The 18,896-nt window shown below is 51.5% G+C and overlaps 5 protein-coding genes across 5 annotated transcripts; 2 read left to right on the forward strand and 3 right to left on the reverse strand.

The window, feature by feature from the left end:
* Positions 1-1,647: 1,647 nt before the first annotated feature.
* SPBR_01643 (uncharacterized protein) lies at positions 1,648-3,176 on the forward strand (the record flags this gene model as incomplete). Its single annotated transcript, XM_040759953.1, has 2 exons — positions 1,648-2,638; positions 2,713-3,176. 2 exons carry the CDS (start codon positions 1,648-1,650, stop codon positions 3,174-3,176), a joined length of 1,455 nt encoding a protein of 484 aa, XP_040619306.1.
* Positions 3,177-4,441: 1,265 nt separating this feature from the next.
* On the reverse strand, positions 4,442-5,803 carry SPBR_01723 (von willebrand factor; the record flags this gene model as incomplete). The annotated part of the gene is made up of 2 exons (XM_040760033.1): positions 4,442-5,508; positions 5,575-5,803. 2 exons carry the CDS (start codon positions 5,801-5,803, stop codon positions 4,442-4,444), a joined length of 1,296 nt encoding a protein of 431 aa, XP_040619307.1.
* A 3,083-nt stretch (positions 5,804-8,886) lies between these two features.
* SPBR_01602 (uncharacterized protein) lies at positions 8,887-10,532 on the forward strand (the record flags this gene model as incomplete). The annotated part of the gene is made up of 4 exons (XM_040759912.1): positions 8,887-8,983; positions 9,066-9,509; positions 9,566-9,597; positions 9,717-10,532. 4 exons carry the CDS (start codon positions 8,887-8,889, stop codon positions 10,530-10,532), a joined length of 1,389 nt encoding a protein of 462 aa, XP_040619308.1.
* Positions 10,533-16,265: 5,733 nt separating this feature from the next.
* SPBR_02042 (bzip transcription factor) lies at positions 16,266-16,922 on the reverse strand (the record flags this gene model as incomplete). The annotated part of the gene is made up of 1 exon (XM_040760351.1): positions 16,266-16,922. The coding sequence occupies one exon, from the start codon at positions 16,920-16,922 to the stop codon at positions 16,266-16,268; it is 657 nt and encodes a 218-aa protein (XP_040619309.1).
* A 1,250-nt stretch (positions 16,923-18,172) lies between these two features.
* On the reverse strand, positions 18,173-18,514 carry SPBR_02134 (uncharacterized protein; the record flags this gene model as incomplete). The annotated part of the gene is made up of 1 exon (XM_040760441.1): positions 18,173-18,514. One exon carries the CDS (start codon positions 18,512-18,514, stop codon positions 18,173-18,175), a length of 342 nt encoding a protein of 113 aa, XP_040619310.1.
* Positions 18,515-18,896: the final 382 nt, after the last annotated feature.

Genomic DNA, 18,896 nt, shown 5'->3' on the forward strand with positions numbered 1-18,896 from the left:
TCACCCTCTCCTCCTTTTCTCTTTCTTCTATTCTTGGCGTTCTGGCTTCTTTTTCGTCCTCATCCGTCATCCTACAAGAAGCAGATACTTGTGTGGTAGGAGCTTCGACACATTCGTTTAACTTACTTGGAAGCTTGCCCCTTTACTTCTCGTACGTTTTCACTCTTCTTACACTTTACTTTCCCGCCTGCATTTGGCTTGAATCTTTTCACTGGATCTGGATTGCTTCTTTTGACGCGCGTTTCGCTTCGTCCAGGTTAGACCTACGCTTTTCGATCACGATACCAGGGCCTGCCCCTTTCCCGAAACTGGCGCTCGTGCTGTCCCCCTTTATTTCGACGTTTCTTCAAGTTTTTGGCGCCTCGGAGTGAGGAGTCGTACGGCCCAGTGCATTCGCTGCGATCTTCGCCTCATCGAAACTTCGTCGTCTCTCGCGCTTTTCTATTCGCAGCTTCTTCACGCGCACCTCACTGTCGAATTGTGCTGCCCTTATTTGCTTCAGTCATTCGCTATTTCACTGCACGCTTCTACTCTATGAAGTGAAACAATTCACTGGAACCTCTATCGCAACTGGATTTTTTTCACCACCGGTATGTCTTCACCGCTCGTTTCTTGAGACATGACCTGCACACGGCAACTGACACTGTGGGCTAGAACTTACAGGCAACTTACCTTTTGAACCATTTTATCCAAGATCTATTCAGTATTTCAACGCAATTTTGTTTGTGAGTCGTCAAACCTACATTTTTCACGCAAAAGGCGTGCTTAGTTGACACATGGTATAGCATGCGTTCCCCTCCGCCAGACTGGTCGTCTGAAGCCGGCCTTTATTTCACTTCAGATATGCGGCTCAGCTTTCATCCAAACAACGAGCCTAATACAGGCAACCACCACAATTCACTTTCCCAGCTCCCTACGCCCCCACAGACGTCTTCTGCGGTCTTTTCAATGTCGGGGTCCTTCAATGTGAGAAGCTATGTCGCCGTATATTACTACTCTCTCACATGAAGCCTAGTGCTTGGCTTGTGATCTTGTTAGCGTCTGCTAATGGTACCTCTTGATAGGACATCCGGGCTGCGTGTCAGTCGGCACAAGGCCGTATTATGCGACTCCAACAAGCGACGAACAACCAAGTTGGGCTAACCTCTACCATCCGCGAGGGATGGTTTGATGAACTTCGGAGAATTGCACAGTGCTTTATCGCAGCACAACAGGCCAGCGCCAGATTGGAGCAGGCCGTCAATACGGAGCGTGCCCAGCTACAGGGCTCTCTTTCGTCCGCCTTGAACGAACGTGATGTCAGAGCTTCTGAGCGCGATGCTGCAGAACAGGAAGTCAAGTTTCTCCGTGGCCGCCTGAATGAGCTGACGAATGAGATGCAAGAGTACCGAGCGGGAAATAACGATAATCAGGTAAGCCGCACATTGATGCGCACACGACCCCGATCTGTCTTATTATTTTTTCGACAGTGAAGAAAACGACTAATGCATGCACTTAACACAGGCAACGACCGGATCAGCCAAAAGCAGCGATAGCTGGGCTGTGACTGAATTTCTTCCGCGGAATGGAAACGGGCCTGGGCAGATAGAGTATCTTGACAATTTCTCGAACGAAAATATGCCGCACCTACCTAACAAAGTTGAAGACATGCCATTTTCTCCTAGGCGCATCATCGGAGGGCCGCCAGGCTACGTCAACGGTAGTTTCTCCTCGGCTGAGCAAGAGCACCCCACTGCACCTAACCAGAACCAACAGCTCAGATCGAACACGCCTCATATTGCCAGTCGAGGGCCTCGAAAACAATCAAAATTCTTTGCCAAAAGAGGCGGTGCTGTGATGATCTCGCGGCCTCCCAGTGGATATGCAAGCAGCTCGGGAAAGAGCACTCCTGATTTTGTCAATGGTGGGCCAGTCCGTCGATTCACGCAGACCCCTGGGCCAGGGAATAATGGACCCTTCAAAGCGCCTCCCCAACCCCCGTTCCCGCAAACGCAACAATTCTTCGGACCTGGCAACAATGGCCATGCTCATAAGAGAGCGGCCTCGTCGTTTTCGTCTGCCGAGAATGGCACATGTCCTCCCAACAAGAGCGAGCCAGCTGTTAGTTCTGGTCCACCTCTATTTCTTACCAAGAACGGACGCTCATCCGCACCCCGGGCTACGATGGCGAACTCGACACGCGGTCAAACACCGGCCCCGCTATCCAAGGAACTGGCAATTGTGCGAAATGACCAGGAGCGCAATGGAAAATTCGCGGCAGGTGTTGTGCACCCTTCTGGAGGCCTGGATGCAGTGCGAGTCTATGATATGTTCCATTTCTACAACTCGATCAAGGATTGGGTGGACAAGTACTGCAGCGCTGTCAATGAGAGCGCGATGCACAACATGAGCCGTCAACACCCGCGTCTCTGGGACTATGCATGCACTGTTACATACCCGAATAACAGACACAACGCCTCGAGCCACGCGCTTTACATGCTTCTCAACAAGCCGTATCGCAGTTTCTTCATCTCACGACTTGTCATCCAATTTTTTGTCCAGCAGATGTGGAACTCACAAGCGTGGGAGGGCATGGATGAGCAACTGACAGATTTGCTAATCAGTGTCAAGCACAGGCTTGACTTCAAGTATGGATACGGTAAGACACACTCCCACTGTGATGCTGTACATTTATACCAAGAAGCCGGACTGACATCTTTCATTTTGCTACAGACGCTGCCCTACAGCCTCATGAGCGCCACGCACTCGTCGATAAGCGCTCGCGCGCCATCAGCGATTTCATCAACAGACCCAGCTGGAGCAAGTTCCAGGCACAGAAGGTGACCTATGCAATGTCCCGCGCCAAGGATATCCTTGGACCGATGCTGGATTTGGAGAAGGTGGATCGTGACAGCGCAGACCACGAGCTTCACATCATTTGTGAGGAGGGCGTGGAGCTGTCCACCAAACTCTTCACCTCCCCCCTCTCGTTCCAGTTCATCTTCAACGAATGCGGTATCAAGTTCAGCGACCAGTCTCACCGACCTCTGAACTCGAGCATCCCATCACGCGAACTACAGGCCCACCACTGGCGCGTGATGTGTGTTGTTACGCCTGGTATCACGTATCGCAACGACGCCGGTGTCAGTGTGGACCCGCGCTTCTTGGCCAAGGCCAATGTCCTTCTCATGCAGTAACTGGCGAGGTTCCTCCCAGTCAATACTATTAGGGTCGCCTTGTTTACATTGTCTCGAGTTTGTCGATATAGTTCTTTCTGTTTTCCCGTTTTTTTTTTCACTGACGCCATTTTCCAAGATCCGACTTTATATTTTGATTCACTCTGCCCGCGCCACGGAGGCCCGCCCATTCAGTCGCCTTACCGTTACTATCGCCTTTCGCTTTCCTACTTTACTAGTCGACTTAATTCAGCTTCACATCTAATGACCCGCGTTGTTTATGTATGGCCCCAGGACTTCTTTTATTTTATTTTTTTCGCCATCGTCGGCCATGCGCTTGCTTCCGATCCTGGGTCACGGTCTCGCCATATTCAAAGCCTTACTTAGGTTATCATCTCGTTTGCCTGCGTCTTTTTTATCTTATTGTCTTCTGCCTTCTCGTTTACCTTTATTCTTTCTCAAGTTTATTTGCTTAGTCTACCCTTTACCTTTGAGTCATGTACCTTTCCCCTATATCATGTAATTCCAGCCCTTTGCTTGAGATTGATTTCCTTCTAGTCGGCTTATCGTCAAGAAGGTGATGGTTATCACAAGAAATCGAGGTGCTGGCTCTGGACCAACCGTCCTGTTCTGTCTGTTTTCTAATTTTACAGGTTTCCGTTTCTTATCTTTTCCCTTTCTCACCTACAATCCGTGGAAGGAGTTACGGGCTGGGCCATCGTCTGTTATTAGGGGGCACGGTTACTTGCGCACAACATCTGCTTGTATGGCGCACGTGGGGGATACATGGCCTCAATTGCGACCAAGTGATGATATAAAGACTATTACAGACTTGATATCCTGAACATAGTGTTACAGAAATGCAAATACTCCTTCACCCTCAAAGCAAACTTTCATCTGGTGTCTTCGATATGACGATTTGAGCATTGCCTTATTCGTAGAAACAAAAATGTTACGAAATTGGTTCGGATGAAAACAAATCCAGCAAATACTCAACGCCGGAAATTTATGGATTGAATTCGTAAAAATAATTAACAATCAACCACTCATGCCAAATAAGCCCCCAGCTTACCCTACCCTACCATTTTAACTTTTTTTGAGAGCAAGAAGCACTAATGTCCGATAATTGTATTTAATATGACATGAATTAAATGCAGCACGAAACGGAAAGAGTGACAGTGTTTGTACCGTCAACAACAAAAAGAAAGCGGGTATCTAATAAAACAGAGTTGTGAAAGAAAACCTGAATGTCCTGAAAAGAAAAGAAGTCAAAAGTAGTTCAGCGGTTAACGTTGTGGTGTGAGATATCGGTGGACATTGGAGTCATTTGCTGGTGGACCAGAGGGACCTGTTGGCCGGCGGTCGAGACGCTTGACAACGGCGCCCAGCACGGCTTTGAGGATACCGTCGGCCGTGAGGCCGAGAGCGGTGCTTGGACCACTGCCACCCGTTGTGCTGCCGTGGTTCATGCTCACAAATGCGTCCCAGGTGACTGTGTCGACCATGTCACGGATGCCGCCGGCCACGTCGTTGCCCAGGTTGTCGTCGAGGTGTCGCAAGTAGGCGGCAGCTTCGGCCTCGGTGCCGACCTGGAAGAACTGCACGCCAACCTGGAAGGGGGGCGCGTCAAAGCTGTCGAGCTTCTTGGCGGCGCGCACGAGGACAGTGTCCAGGTCGTCGGTGGGCACGCCGTCCGTAATGACAATCATATTGACGGGCTTGATGTCGTCGGGGTCTGGATCCCCGTACTCGCCGCGCTGCTCCATCTCGTTCCGCTTGGCCTCGTAGTAGCGAAGGTAGGGCTGGAGGATGTTGTGTAGGCGCGTGCCCGTGGGGGTGGCGCCGCCCGGCTTGACGGTCTGGAAGATGCGCGCCACGGCGGCGGCATCCGTCACGTTGTGGTAGCCGCCGACCGCTTTGCCCGGGGGGACACGAGCCTGCTGGCCGCCGCCACCTTGTGCAGCCGGCGTGTTCTTGTGATTTAAGAAGTAAATGTCGATGCCGTCGGCGTCGTGCTGCGTGCATATCGGCGTAATGTTGGCCAGAACGGCCTGGACCTCGCGCCATGGGCGCCCTGCCATGGAGCCGGAGTCGTCAATGACAAAGATGGTGTCGAACATGGACAGGAAGGCGTAGGGGTCCTCGGCGGAACGGACGTTGTCGACGGTTGGGCGGGCGGAAGCCGAGGAGCGCTGGGAGGGAGTGGGTGAGGCAGGGCGGATGGAGAAGCCGATCGCCGGAGGAGCGGGAGCAGCAGTAGGTGCAGCTGCCGGAGCAGAAGCAGCTGGTGCGGCCGCAGGGGTACTTCCAGGTAGCTCCGATATCGCCGAGTACGGCGGAGGAGGTTCGTTGGCTAGAACAGTGTTAGAAATGGGGAGAGGGAAAGTACTCTAGGATCGCCGCGGAATGAAACACGTACAGGGACGTCTCGTTGGCTCTGGGAAGCCCGGGCGACTGCGGGAAGACGGGGCCTGCGATGCACTGAGTCCACGGCTGGCAGGTGGTATTGGTGATGACGCGGACGCGCCGCCAGGCGAGACGGGACTCACGGAGCCGTCGCCATTTGAGCTTGTGCCTTTCCTGAGGCTGTTTTTGAGCGAGCCGAAGAACGACTTGCGGACGCCGTCGCGGCCGTTGTTGTTGGACATGTTTCGTGCTGTCACGAAGGTGAGTCGAGTGTTCCTTGTGCGCTCAGTTCGATGTTTTGCTGGCGCTGAGTCGAGTAGGCTAAGCTGGCGGGGGAAGCTCCGTGGTTGTGCGATTGCGGGTAGGATGGCTGCTGCAAACCTGGTAACTCTTTGCTGTGGGATGCAATAGGTAAGGAGAGGTGACGAAGATGTTGGTTGGTGTTGGGGAGGCGCAAGTGTCGTCACGATGCTCTCCTCAAGAAACGGTGACACAAGGATGCAAGGTTGGGTGAGGGGTGGTATTTAAAGGAAAGACAATGAGGGGCACGCGCACAATGGAGGCTCAACCTTGAGAGAAGGCTTGCCGGAGGTTTGCTCCTGCTGTTCTTGGCGACCTGCCCGCTTTCCGAATCGAGAAAGACCAACTGTGGCGGACGGGGGAGCAGCACTTGCTAGCCTCGCCGCACTTCCCCAAAGTAATCTTACAGAGATGGTACGGCGGAGAGCAAAGGTTGAAAATACGCAACCCCGTAATGACTGTTTTGTGGTGCCTTGCCAGGTCGTGGAAACGACGAGGCTGTTGGTCGCAGACAAGGCGAATCATGCCTATCGCAGATGTTTTAGGCGACGATCGGAAGGCGCGCACGAGGCCCAACAGACGATCCAAGTGGCTGCTGTAGTTTCCCCTTTTCGTTACTCCGTTTAGCTTGCTCCTTCCTGTTTGCTGTCTCTTTCTCGTCTCATACGCCATGGTTCCTAATCACTCCTGCCAGTTTCCCGAAGATCGTCCTTACATTTACACCTCGACCTTCGGTCGAAATGGTGAGCGATGTGATGGACGACACAGGGCCAGCCTCTTGGTCTGCAAACTGGGACCACCATGGCGCGCCAACAGCCTCCATACTAAGTAGCGGGAAGCCTAACGGGGCGCAGCGCGCGCCAGGGGAACGGGGATATGCGGGACGGAGTGGTTTGGGATCTGACGTCAAGTTGCTGTGAATCGCGAGCAGACGGCGTATTGGACTTTAGGACGAGTAAACGCTTCACCAAAGAATTGTGCACCAACGTCTCCGCTGTTTTGCCGCCACAGAACTCCGTACGGTTGGTGTTCACTTCGAGATGCGAAACGTAAATGCGCTTGCTTTGCGCCTTCCACAAGCGTGTTGCTGCTCCTTCTCGCAGGGCTCCACTTACTCATCTACGCTTGCTCACAGCCACTGAGCCGTTGGGGGTCTGCTGGCCCGGCTCTGGTCAATCACCAAAGTGCCTTCTCAGGCACAATCGACCAAGCCACAGTCCGGTGTACTGAAATCCGGACAAGCCTCTGTCTTTTTTTTTTTTTTTTTTTTTTTTTTTTTGGTCGGGGACGCAAGAAATCGTAGCAGAAGATAAGGCACAGGGTCACTGGTAAGGTGTTCCTGCCTTGCGACGGCGTCATGTCGTATCCCAACGAGGCACTTTGAACTTGTCTGAAACTTCCGGAAAGAGCCCTCGTCGTTTCCTTCATTGGCCGGCTCTGTCGCTCGCAGCTGCCGTCAGGTCTGCTGCTCCACCAGCAACATTGCTCCTCTTTTGCTTGCGAGACACTTTACTGCGCTGTATTGCTTCTAACGAAAGGTCTTTTCGAGGGCCTCAAACAGCTCACACCGCCCGACCCCAAGATCACCGCTGCCTTTTTGCCCTCGTTCCCCCTCACTGTTGGGTCGGTCCTGCTGCATTTAGCCCCATCCTCCCAATTGCTTAACCTTGCCAGCAATTGATTTCTCCACTGAAAAAGGTCGTGCCAAGAAAATATCTTGTCCTCTTCAACGTTTTGGAGTAACAAAGATTTAAACAGCGAGCAAGCACAGCAGTTGTTTAGGAAAGAACGTGAGCTGTTGTTCCCACTGATTTCTTGTGTACTTCCTTTCGGCGGCATGTATGAGGCATCGCAGTTTCCTTTCCTGCCTGCAGGACTCCGCATCGGGAAAGAAAGGCACGCCACAGCTGCTCCTTCTGAATCTGCACCTGGTCTGGCTATCAGGGCCCAAAGGGGTAAATTTTAATGCAACAGTGACGGCCGATCTCTTCTCTTGACATCTTCGCATTTTCTCATGCCTCTTATGCCAATGACCCTTTTCTCTTTGCCTTCCCAACGCCATCTCATCGCCATGTAGACATTACATGTCGAGCTAGGTTTGTAGCCACAGAAAAGATAATGGCCGCAAGTTCTGTCGCTGCCCATTTGCTTCAACGTGACCACACTATTGGCTAAGGATCTGTTTCAACGCATCGTGCCGTGATTCCTTTCGCGGTGGCGTTCTCTTTAGTCACAAAACGACGCCAACAACGCCAATGAGGAAGAGGGGAGGGACAAACAAAAGTCAACGAACGAACCACGATCCGTTCAGGCAGGAGAATACCCCTCAATTCCACTCGCTCACCATTTCGCCGCCGGCCGACTTGGGGCTAGTCCCCACTATTGACGTACGTGTTTTGGGCAGAGGTGATGCCAGCTCTCGGCAGCTCGCGTTGGACTCGAAAAGGCCAGAAAGGATGTCGCTGACAGGACCGGGCAGAGACAAAACGGTAAGAGACGAGGCGACTCGAGACTAAAATCGAGACAGCTTCAGCTCCCCTCATCCAGGGACAAACAAAACAGCAGCGAATCACAAAAATATCGCATCCCATCCCAAGGCAACCCTTCTTGCTGGCAAACGGAACGTGCGAATCACGACCAACACGCATCGAGTCGGTGAAGCCAAAACGAGCAGCTGCATATTCTGCATATTCTGCATATTCTGCATTTCCTGCATATCCTGTACGCTGTACACCTCCACACGCAACACTTCTGCAGACTCTGCGCATATTGACAAGGAAGCGACTCCCGCCGGTGTCGCCGTTTGTTGTGCCCCTGCTTACCTTTTCTGTCGTGTCTTCTGTCCAGCTGTCCATCCACATTGTTATATTTATTGGATCCCCTCTCCCCAGACCTGCATCTCAGCCCCCTCACCACTACTGCCGTGATTCCTCTGGCCCTTTATTCTCTGCCTCCTTTGCCTTTTCAATCCAGCTCTCGTTTCTTCAATTTTCCATCACGACAATCCTACCTACCTCACTTTACAATGGCGGATTTTTTCAACCGCAAGTTCAGCATCAACCGAAACACTGGTGTGCCCAAGCCGGGCCGCCGGTTTTCGTTCGGCGAGCCGGGCGTCCATGGTAGGATCCACTGTCTCACGCTCGGTATTTGTTGATTTCCTTCTCTGCTGCTTCCACTAACGATTCCGTGCCCTTGTTTCAGAGGCCAGCAGCAAAATCCATCGCCAGTTCCGCGCCGCCCACGAGGGCCACTTGCCCCACACCGGCCTCGATGCTTCTCGCGCTTCCACCGGTGTCGTCTGGTGCACCGAGCGTGCCGCCGAGTTTGGTTTCCTTGATGAGCCCCAGAACTGGGCGAACCTGGGCCAGGGTGCCCCCGAAGTTGACGACGACATTGAGGGTTGTTTCGAGCGTCCCACGACGATAAACGTGGAAGTGGCCAGCCGCGAGTACGGCCCCACTGCCGGTATCCGCCCGCTCCGCGAGGCCGTCGCACACTTGTACAACGAGCACCACCGCAAGGGCAAGGAGAGCCAGTACACCTGGGAGAACGTGGCCATTGTGCCTGGTGGCCGTGCCGGCCTGATCCGGATCGCTGCCGTCCTGAACAACGCCTATGTTGGTTTCTTCATCCCGGATTACACAGGTACGTCGACACGAGCGTCCTTTGGTCTGTGGTCAAGACTCCCACTAACCAACCAGCGTACAACGAGATGCTGTCGCTTTTCAAGAACGTAAGTTTTCCGAGATAGCGTAGAAATGACATTGGACCCACCATTTCGGGATCTTCTCGATCGACACAAGGTGCCGAACACAGTGAGACCACCGCTGACATGGGATTTCTTTACCCCAGTTCGCCGCTATCCCCGTCCCGTTGAAAGAGGAGGACGGCTACCATATCCACCCCGACAAGATCGCCGACGAGATTGCCCGTGGTACTGGCGTCATCCTTACCTCGAACCCCCGCAACCCCACGGGCCGCGTTGTCGCCAATCCCGAGCTGGCCGAGATCCAGGACCTCTGCCGCGACCACGCGACTCTGATCAGCGACGAGTTCTACTCGGGCTACAACTACACCAGCGACTGCGATGGCACGACCATCAGCACAGCCGAGAATATCATTGATGTCGACGAGGACGATGTCCTGATCATTGACGGCCTGACCAAGCGCTTCCGTCTTCCCGGCTGGCGTGTGGCGTGGATCCTGGGCCCCAAGGAGTTCATCAAGGCGATCGGTTCGTGCGGTTCGTACCTGGACGGCGGTGCCAACGTGCCCTTCCAGGAGGCTGCGGTGCCCATGCTTGAGCCCAGTCTGGTCCGTGCCGAGATGAAGGCGCTGCAGCACCACTTCCGCGACAAGCGCGACTACGTCGTCAAGCGGCTGCGCACCATGGGCTTTGTCATCAAGTACGTGCCGGACTCGACGTTCTACCTGTGGCTCAACCTTGAGGGCCTCCCCGGCCCGATCTCGGACGGCCTCAACTTCTTCCAGGCCTGCTTGGAGGAGAAGGTCATTGTCGTCCCGGGTATCTTCTTCGATCTGAACCCGGCGCGCCGTCGTGACCTCTTTGACTCGCCGTGCCACCACTTTGTCCGCTTTTCGTACGGCCCCAAGATGGATACGCTTAAGCTGGGATGTGACGGCATCGAGCGTGTTGTCAACAAGTAAGTTCTTTGCCAGGGCCCTGCCCCAGCATCTTCTCCCCTTACATGCTCGCTTCACCCTGTCGCGATAGTATGTGTATGTGCAACTGCTAACAAATCGTCAAGGCACAAGACTGCACAATAGACACCGGTCACTTGGCATGTGGTCGCGGGAGGGAACGGAGGAGAGTCTGTCGAGTATCGGCAACCGGCGACCGTTGATCATAACTGCTGCCCTTTGTTTATTTGCTTTTGACGACGAGCTTGCTTCTTCCTCAGCGATCGATTGAACTGCCATCTAGGCGCTTTGCTAGTTTTCTTTCATTAGTATACGAATATAGCGAATCTTCTTTGTTAATACCTTGTTTGTTTCGTGAACAGCGACGTAGAAGCGAGAGATTGATGGTTGCCAATGTGATACAAACTGAAGATGCAAGCAAGTATATCTGAGGCTTGTATTTTGTTTGTCCGACACTTTTAGCCCTGGTATTTGCCGTGTTGGTCAACAGCATTTTGAATCGTAACGATTCCTGTGCCGTCCTTTGCTGGGACGAGGAGGGAGGATCTCGTCCCCGTATGGAGTGTAAGTTTGGCAGGATTTTCCCTGACTTGGCAAGCCTATCATTGGCCAGTTGTGTTTGCTGGTGTTTATACGACGTTCGCAGCAACTTGACTTCCATAGTAATTACACTGTCAACACCATAGAAAATAATCTATTTTCTTCAATTTAAAATCATGCATTCTGCAGAGTGGTTGGTGAAGGATGGCTATTCACGGGTTAGTCGGTGAGAGAGCCGACGCATGGGACATCTATGCAGCAATAGGGTTCGAAAACCCGATTACCCGCTGACGTGCATATGAAAACAACAACGTACTAGGAAACAAGGGCAACAAACGCAATGCAGGATATTATTTTTGGGTGGCATTTCAGGGTTCAGCGGATACCGCTCTACGACATACTACTTTAGTCTCTTGGGAAGCAAGGCCATGGCATCGTTGACAAAAGGCCCCCACATCACGCCATTGTCACGATGGATGTCGTCGGTGTCGTGCGTGATCTCGGCCACGGAAAATATGTTTGATTTTTTATTAAATTTTTCATAAAGCTAATCTTGCGATGAACACAACCTCGGTTGAAATAAGATGGTCTGGGAGACGAAACGGGAAACGAAAGGCTGGAATTTACCACTTCCTCTCCTGCATGTATATTTCGTGATGTGTGGGACACTGGACCTCGTCAGATCTATTTTCCAAGCCGCACCTGGAAAGTGGTCCGGTGGATATCCGAAGAATACAGCGAGATGAAAAGTCCGATGGAGACAATATCAGGAAATAAGAAAGAAAAGGGTGAGAAAATTAGATCTGCATGGAGAGTGGCTGGCGGCATCAACAGGGAGTTTACTTTGTAGCAACGGTTTTCCTCGGACTGGCCGTTCCTTTTCAGCAGTGGCTTGCTTTCCAAGGACGTCCCAATTCTCGCATCCTGCAAGACGCCCCCCCTCAAAAAACCCAAGGCGTCTCTCTTTGCCTGATTAGGCAAAGAGACGACAAACAGAAGCGAGAGAATGGGTGAGAAACAGGGTCAAAGACACGCACTGTATGGGGCACCTGGTCCTGCATAGTCGTTCTTCGTAAGAGAATGGCAGGATGGATACACCTGTGTCGTTCTCCGTACTTTGATCATTTTGTTCTCGGGAGGACATCGTGGGAGGGTGCGGGACCAATGCATGTCTTGACCACCAAGCCGACCAAGGAGCCCGGTTTCTTTCGAGCCCAGACTCTGGACGATTCTGGTATTTACCCAACTGAGCGTGGGACACCCGCCCTTTCACAGCTCGCGTGAGCAACGCGTGGGTGAGTGGAGGAAGATTACATGAACGATGGGGCCTGGGGGCCCTCCTGCTGCTGGACACGTTCTAATCCCCACGCCCGCTGTAATTTTTGAGCATTTCGTAATTACTCCGTCCTCTGAAGCTTTTTCCCACATGCACCCATGTGTATCATAAACATGAGTGGAGACTTTACCGCGGGATGACTTGTCTGTTCTCGACAAAGTCACTCTGGAGGCTCCTCGTACTTTCCCTTCACTTCACTAGCCAAGTGTTTGGGGGACAAGAGAGGAGTTTAAGGTCACACGGTCACACCTTTGGCTATATACTATCCCGTGCAGCTCAACCTGTCGGCTACAGATATTGTTTTGGCGGATGGGGGTCCATGGACCAGCAAAAGCAAGGAATATGAGGTTGTCCTGTAGTGTGACACACTGAACAACAAGCATTGAGATCCGCGTTGGGGGCCTGCCCATTACATCACGTGTCCTGTTATTTTACGACGTGGTTTCAGCTCACTCTGAGAACTGAAAGCCATTCATGAATGAGGAACAAATGCCTATTCGCGATCTGTCCTGCTGCAGAAGACTTTGAGAGATGAAAGTAGAGCTGCTATTTGAAAATGGAAGCCCAATCGTGTAAAAGTGCCAGAGTCGACTTTCCGCAGTGGTTAATTCACGCGTGATCCAACGTTGGTGAGAAAAAATGTGGCATGGGAACAAGAAGAGAAACGTTCATGTGGCTGCAAATAGGGCACAAAATTGCTATACTGATGATTCTCCGTACTCTCCACAGCTCTGCAGAAGTTTTGATAATCGTGTCGAAGCCATCCAACGAGAACAATGGATGTATCTATTTAGACGCACCAGCCGTATTTATACCATTGTCTAGTCATACAAAAGTGAAGTTTTAAGCCGCTTCACCGGCACTGATCTATTTTTTGCTTTCAACTTCCTCTCAAGACATGCGTCGTACGATGATATGAATCGCTCATCCTGCTATTTACAGCTTGCAATGCGGGTGGAATACGACGGTTGTGTGAGCAAAATCCATTCAGTCGTGATCCGATATCTCGAGAAAATAGGAAACATAGAAGGACGAGCCAATTGCACCGGGTTTCCTAACCCGGTGACAGAGCGGCTGTTTTCTAGACGGTGAGACGCAATTGTGCATTGGAATGGCATCAACCCCGTCTTGACAGATGGCGACTGAAATACGACGCGGAAACGGGCCGTGGCAAACCAGAAACCCGCATCCATCAGGGTATGTCGCGCATGTTCGCAAAAAGAGTCGCATACGAGCCGACAAGGATGTTGCATTTTCATCAGTGTGAATGTTGCACGTTCTTGTCGTCGATTTTTGGAATCTGGTTTGTCCGATTTATAGACAACGTAGTTATCAACATGCACAGAGCTGTCTAAACAAGCCAAGAGACGCGTTCTGTATTCTAAACATCAGTGCTTAACGCGACCTGTAGCCATATGGTCCTAAATAGCCACGAACTTTTTGCTATCGTGATGTTTCATTCCTTGCAGACAACGAGCACAGATCATCATTGTCCCCAAGCTGAGCTGTTTTGCTTATGTAAGATTTGTTGTCAGGTCGTTGAGCTGCGAGCATTGGGTACGCAAAATCTGGCAACAGCGGAACAAAACTTGTAAGGAAGGAACGATGGGTATAACGGACTGTCCAGCGCATTGGCTGAGAACTGCAGACCAGGAATATGTTTCGGAACTGAACCTGTCAATGATTCGTACAGTAAACGCGAGCTGTTGTTGGTCCTTTGATTTGATTTTCACCTTCACGAGCCCGTCTCTCTCGGGACTTCTTCCTTGAAAGGGAAAGTGGCTATTTTCGAGCGGTTGTTGTCGGCTACTGCTTGGTTACCTGTTGCTTTATTTTGTTTTGATTTTTTTTTCCCCCTTAGGGACGGTATTCATAAATTAAGCGGAGAGGGCTGTGGTGTGGTATTACTGTTATGACTATTTACAAATCACTGTGCAGGTTGAAACCCGAAGTGAATGTGCGCCACTGAGTACCTGCGTCCTGTATATTTCATAATTTTTTCTCTCAAAAAACTTTCACAGCGTCCACTGGCGAATGCTTTTGATGATGTCGACATTGTGTCCACAACGAGCACGCCATCGCTTGTGGTGTTGTTTCGTGACCAAATAAGGGGAAGCCAATCCCAAACCAGACGAAATACCCAGTTTTTTTGCTGGCCTATATAGATATGAAGGAGTGGGGGTCATCAGGGCCAAAAAAAGTCGATGAAAACGCCAGTCGAAGAAAGTTTGCGCGTTTCTCTCTTTGGTTCGCATGTACGAATGTATTAATTACGACTTAGATTGTCGATCCTCTCTTCCGGCGAATGTTCTTCGGTGGGAAGTTTTTGTTTGTCTTGCTCGGCATGTCTTCTTCGCTCTGTTCTACCTAGCGCCCCGTCCCTGAGACTTATGACCCGTTCTCTCACCCTGCCTGTTACGCTTTGTCGCGCCCGTTATTTCTGGATTAAAGTTCGATTGACTTTTACTTTGTACACCAAGCCGATCTACATCGGGGCGGGCCAAAAGCACAAGCCAAGTCTTGATGTGTCTTCGAGTATGTCGTGCGACGTGCGGCGGAAGGCTTCTCCTGCAAGGATTAGATAGATGCTCGAAAGATGTTGTTAAACGGGGCCGTCTCGTCACCTGGCGCCTGAGACGCAGAGGCAACGTACTTGGTACGTGAACGTACAAGATACGATGGCCAATGTGACCAAGGACGATTCAAGGCTTGTGAATTGTGAAGAACCGTGACGATCTGCCCGATTTTACCGGCGCCGTCACACAACGTACCCCCGAGATATCAGATACGCATACGGAGTACGACATAATCGATTCAAACATATCCGTCCTACGGGAACCGTTGCCGCTTGGGCAAATCACAGGTTCAAACATTCAAGAATCCATCTGAAGCGGAGATCTCATGCACATCGTATGTGATCTCTCCCGCTCCGATATAAACTTTTTGTATTCATGCCGAGTACTGTCTTCTTCGTTGGTGTGCTGCAACCAAAAAAGGCATCTTCGAGACGAAAAAAGACGCAATCCCGATTGCAGATGGTCCATACCCTTCCCTTCTGATCCCTCCTCCTACACATTACAGTTTCTCTCTGAACACCTAACGTGGAGGACGTATTGAGCCATATCCCCAGGAAATGATGGCATCTCCGGGACTGGCATAGGTCGATCGCCCCTCTCGATTTGTCTTTTGTGTGTTTTGCTTCTTCCAGCACGTCCCGCGGTGAACGGGCACTTTAACCTGCTGCCGTTGGCGCTCTCACAGTATTCCTAGGTGTATTGTGCCTTGCAGTTTTTTGTGGCGTTTTAGGGCGTGAGGTGTGTGGTGGCTCGGAAACCGTCAGACTTCTCAACACTGCAGACAGCAAGGTTTATCAGGAAATCTCTTTTGTATTGCGTCTCTTACACAAGAGACGAAAATATCAAAACGTAGTTTTTTCTGAACCAAAAAGGAGATAAAAAGAACAAGAGGCGATTAAAAGTTGATGAAAGATGAGTCAAATACAATAAAAAAATATGATCGTAGACGACATTCGCCATTTCCGCTATCATTCACATCCTCTCCATCCAGAGGGCTTTCTTCCCCTATACCAAAAATCCCACATCAAATACATGATTGTTGAAACACAATTAACACCGCCCCAAAGTTGTCAAGAAAGAGCAAAACCGTATAACCCCGTATAAAATTCAAGAAAAGTAAAAGAAGACGTAAAGGTACCTCAAAACACAAAGAATCCACCCATCTTTGTATTGGCAGAGACTGGTTGGTGTAACCGAGAGAGACGTAAAGAAAAAAGAGACAAAGGAGACTTTTCGTTATTTTTGGTGTTTTTTAATTTTACTTGTTTGGCGTAGACAATGTATTATCTAGCCTGACGAGTCTCTTGTCTCGTTCTCCTCATCGGAAACGACAGCAACGGCCGTCTCGGAGTCGGCCTCGGCACCGTTGCGACTTGATGCGCCGTTGGCGTGCTTGGACTTGAAATCCTCGAGCAGCTTTCCCAGGAACTCCTCGTTGCCGGCGTTCTTCTCGAGCACGATGCTCTTCAGCCACTTGTTCTCCGTCTCGAGCTGTTGGATGCGGTTGTCAAGGGCGTGAACCTTTTCGTTCATCTCCTTGGCGGACTTTTCGAGGGCCTGCTCGCGCTGCTTCTTCTTGATGCGGAAGCGGGCGCTGGCTGCCGTGTTGCGGCGGCGCTTGTCCTCCTCGGCGGCAACGCGGGTCTGGTCCTCAAACGAGACAGCGCCGCGTCCTGCCGGCTGTGGCTGGTGGCTCAGTACATCGGCCTTCCGCTTGTCAGCGGCGGCGGCTATCCGCGGCGGCGTGGGTGCAGTGGACGCATAGCTGGGGTTGTGGTGGCTGCGAGAATGCGGGTGGCTGACGGAGTTAGATGCCGAGTAGACGGACGGCGGGCCGGGTTGGATGGGCTGGTGCAGGCTGCCCAGGTTGTCCTGGTACGACGGAATGGAGGGCGAAGAGTAGGTGGCGCCAAAATCTGGGAAGTTGAAGTCGCCTGAGGACATTATGCCATGTTAGCAAAAGCTAGACACTTTATTGATGCGGGTCGTCTTGTGGCTTGTTCTGTTCTTGTGGTTTTCGTTGATTGAGGGAAAGGAGCGCCGCTTGGTTGTCGCAATCACAGCATGGCTGGCACGACCTTGTGCAATGGGGAGACCCAAGGCTAATTGATATGATAAAAGATGGAAGACAAAAGCAACAAAGAACGCGGCAGGTATAAGGAAACAGGGAAAGAAAAGGATGTCCGCCAGTGAATATCAGAATATAAAGAAACGCGACGAGGGATATAGCCAGAAAAGGAAGGAGATTGGAAAGGCTTCAACAATAAACGGAAGGGAAGCAAGAGAAGGAAACAGAAGAAAATAGCAAAAAAAGACGGATGGGAAGATAAGCAAAAGCGTCAAGACGCCATATTTGGGTGCTGCGCTGGGCGACGATCGAAAACTGGGGGAGGGTTTTCGAGATGGGCTGCTCTGCGGGCCCCCTTTGTTGGAGTCGGTGTCGATGAGCGCAAGTCACGGGGTATTGCACCATCACATCCCGCAATTTGCACCATCCTCTTAGGCTCCGCCCATTCGCTCTATTTCGCTTTGAGGGAGGCCGGTTCTGCATGCATTGCACGCAACCACGTTCCAATCAAATGGAGGCTGCCCGCAATCCCCTGGTGCAGAGGGTGACAAAGAACAGGAAAAAGAGGGAAATAAGGGAACAGGGCAAGAAGGGAACGTGCCCAACTGGACCCGAGTGACTCCAAATCTGCACCAAAACCACAATCCACAGGCAGAGCGATAAAAGACAGGGTCAGGAAATAAGAACACGAGTGGAGCACGAGGAATGTGTTCCTACTGCTCAGAGCACACTCTCAAAAACCAAACCCCCAAAAAAGGTAACGAACAGCCACTTGCTGTCCGGAAGTTAACGAGTAAGGTGTAAACTTGCATAACATGGGGGAGAGGCTTGAGGCATGAACGTGCAGGAAAACGAATAAAACGGGTGTCAAGAAGGCGAGACAGTGATAAATGAAAATAAGAGGATGAAATGATAAGCGAGCGTGCGTGCAAACCCGAGCTTGTCATTGGCATCCGTCGCATTCTCATCATCACCATCGAGATGAGTCAACTCTGGTAGTGAGATGAACGAGCGCTTGATTCCCAACATCCACAAAAACTCGCATGACGGGAAAAGGCCCAAAAAACGAAGGATATGTGCATAGAATGTGCTTAGGGGAAACCACAAAAACAGAACATTATAGACGTTACAAGGAAGCTGATATCAGTTGGGCGTCCGTACCTGTTGTCATGAAGTCCATGTGTGAGAAATCCGCCATGGTGGTCATGGTGTCCTCGCTGAGCGGCGAGACGGCCGAGGAGGCCGAGTTGCTCTCGGAGCCGGGCTTGGGCGGCTGGTGCTGGTTGTGTTGCGGCTGGAAGTCGGTGTTCTGGCCGGTCTCGAGGTCAAAGAACTCGGTGTTGGTGAACATGGAGAGGTCCTGGTCGTCCATGGAGAACGCCGCGTCGTTCTCGACGAGGGTGGGGTTCTCGTGCAGTTCCCGCAGAAACTGCGAGATGTTGGGGCCGCGCCGTCCGTTGAAGGCCATCGTGTAGGGTTGTTGTTTGCGAGTCCTTGTTGTCTGGTATTTGTGGTGACGATGATAGGATGCTGTGGCTTGAGCGGCCTTTGCGGCAAAAGGAAAAAAAATCTACTGAAAGACTCCTTCCTGGCCCGTTCAATTTGTCGTCAATGTCGTCGAGGAGAGACAGCCCGTTAATTGTTTTGTCTTCCGGTCAATCAGCAACTGTCTATGTCTCGGAAGTCGTTGCCGTGTTCCTGGTGTTCTGCGCTTCTGGTTGCAAGGCGAGGGGCGAATAGAGAGGGGGGAAACAGAGCAGACGGGGGCGGAGGCGAGAAGCAGTCGTCGAGATTGCGAAAATGCGTCACGCTGTCAATTGTCGTCGTACAAAGACCCACGATGTTGTCGT

The sequence above is a fragment of the Sporothrix brasiliensis genome (assembly GCF_000820605.1).
Source record: "Sporothrix brasiliensis 5110 chromosome Unknown Cont18, whole genome shotgun sequence".
NCBI lineage: Eukaryota > Fungi > Ascomycota > Sordariomycetes > Ophiostomatales > Ophiostomataceae > Sporothrix > Sporothrix brasiliensis.